We start from the raw sequence: 2354 nt of genomic DNA on the forward strand, positions 1-2354 counted from the left end.
TATGCTGATCGAAAGCAACTCGAAATAATTGAATTTTGTATTTTTTTATTTACGTTAAAATATAAAGAGATGAATTAAAGCTCTTTTTAAACAATCGCCAATATCAGTTCCAAAAAAATGTTGAAAAATATTATTGCTGAAGAATAATATTCTTCAACTCATTGTCAAATAGGATTCTTCAAAAAGAGAAATACACCATATGTTTATTTTTTCAAATTCTTGAAAGATATTAAAGAAAATTCTCAAAGAAATTCTAAATCCCTAAAGGGCGAAGTATAAAAAGTAATTTAAAAAATATGAGATATACACGGAAAGTGATGCTTTACTAAAGTGTCTAAAAATGTATTTAGGGCGGTATTCATAGTCAAATTTTATAATCAAGATCGTCTTAAAAACAAGTACAGTCTTAAGAAATCTCAAATCAATCAGAAGGCTGTATTAGCGTCTTAAAACTCTACTAAGACAGTTTTGAAATAAGAACGAATTATGTAATTATATAATAATATCGTCCTTAGATACATAAATCTGAAAATAATTTTATTTGATCATCAAAATAATTTTATTAGAAATTCAAATTAGTTATTAGAATAATGTTTTTGCAGCATTGCTTATTTTTCAATTTCCAATATAATTATTTGATTATATGATTATTATTTTCAACATGATTTTTATTACAACAAAATTATTTTCAGATTTGTATCAGGCAAAATTTTAAATATTTCAGTAAAATCTTTTTTTCTATGTAAAATCTATTGTAAAATATATTGTAAATTATAAAAGATATTAAATTGTATATAAAATCATAAGTAAGATTCTATCCGATATGAATAAATCGTCTATCAAAATATTATAGAGGACGCTTAACAGTTGCTAGAATGTTAAAATTTTTTACATTGTTATATCAACATTCAAGCGTCCTAATAATCTAATAAAATAATTATTTTCAGATTTGTATCTAGCTAATTTTTTAAACCGTTTTTTGCTACGTCATTACTTTTCGCACATTATCAATCTTACACATATATACTTCTTTCGAGAGAATATTTCAACGCCGAAGTTTATCATTATTTCCCCTCCCAAGGCGACGTAACTTCTTTCAAGGAGGTTCGATATCCTTAATGCTAATCCGTTATCCAAATTGCGATAAAACCTTCAGCATCGAACAACGTTACGTCGAAGGTTACCGCGTAGCACGCTGTGCATGTGTGTGAGTGCGTGCGCACTCGGTTTTCCTTAAAGAAAACGACGCTCTCCCACATTCTCTTTCGCGTATAGTCTCTGCGGTGCCACGAGATAATGTAACGTTACAACGAGGCACGCACGAAGTCAGTACGCTCGTGGATGCGCGCTGGAGAGAACGTACGCATGAGTTTCTGGCCCGTTTCACAACCCGAGTCCAACCGTGCGGTACTTAAAGTGCTGAATCCATCGCGAGAGCGAGGGAAGAAAGAAAGAAACTGACACTTTCGACCTCACGTGGGTAAGAGTGCAACGAACAAAGTGAATGCAACCATCTGTCGCTCGTAAGAAAAAAAATTTATCTCACCGTCTCGATCGTGCGATTTTCGTGTCGATCAACTTCGCGAATCAATTCGGAGGAACCGCGTGATTTCGAGAGGAGTGATCATTTGCGATTATTCGTCTGCAACGGCATAACTTGTGAAACGAATGAGTGAGTCGTATGGACATGAATCTGAATTCTGTGTTTTTTTGAATGAAATCTAAGTGTTTCGCGTATAACAAACGGGCCGTACGTTGTTCTTTGATGTAAAACAGGTAAAGTGAAAGGACCTCGGTGCTTAACCTGAACACATAACCTGACGTACAACTCCAAAGTCCATTACATCGCACATACACGACGTAATTGACAATTAAAATCATATACGGTTTTTGTTTCAAATTATTCCGCAATCGCGCGCGCAAGTTAGTCATTGCAGTAGAGGCTCTTTTTTTTTAAACTAAACACTTGCATCGTTCATTTTTTTCTTTTAACCCAAACAGAAAAAGAGGAGAAATGAACCGTACAAGAAGTTCAACTGAGTCCAAAGCAGACTTTATTGTGCGATTGGTATAAAAAAGAAAACGAAAATTGCACACTCTGCATTTAATTAGATCTAAAATCGCACGTATGAATATTGCGTGTGCGTTTGCGGAATTTTATTACTGCAAAAATACTTTGCGACATTCGATATTCGTTTTGTTACAATAAAGAGGTAGACACTTTTAATTTTACAGAAAGTAAACCGAAATTTTTCTAGCAGAAAAAGAAAATTGACTAAATTGACAATAAACAAGAGATATTAAACGAAATAAATGTATTCTGTTACAAAATGTTACAAAATAATATATATATA

At 32.7% G+C, this 2354-nt stretch overlaps 1 protein-coding gene across 6 annotated transcripts in view; it reads left to right on the top strand.

Annotated features, from left to right (window-relative positions):
• The first annotated feature begins 1325 nt into the window (after positions 1-1325).
• Positions 1326-2354, top strand: part of LOC108691109 (shootin-1) — a 14989-nt gene continuing 13960 nt past the window's right edge. Inside the window, exon 1 of one of the 6 annotated variants that reach the window (XM_018198752.1) lies at positions 1326-1523. In XM_018198752.1, the coding sequence (XP_018054241.1) occupies positions 1505-1523 (19 nt within the window). In that variant the 5' untranslated portion in view covers positions 1326-1504. The other 5 variants (XM_018198755.1, XM_018198758.1, XM_018198756.1 and 2 more) reach the window with 5 other exon arrangements.

The sequence above is a fragment of the Atta colombica genome, unplaced genomic scaffold, assembly GCF_001594045.1.
Source record: "Atta colombica isolate Treedump-2 unplaced genomic scaffold, Acol1.0 scaffold39, whole genome shotgun sequence".
Lineage (NCBI taxonomy): Eukaryota > Metazoa > Arthropoda > Insecta > Hymenoptera > Formicidae > Atta > Atta colombica.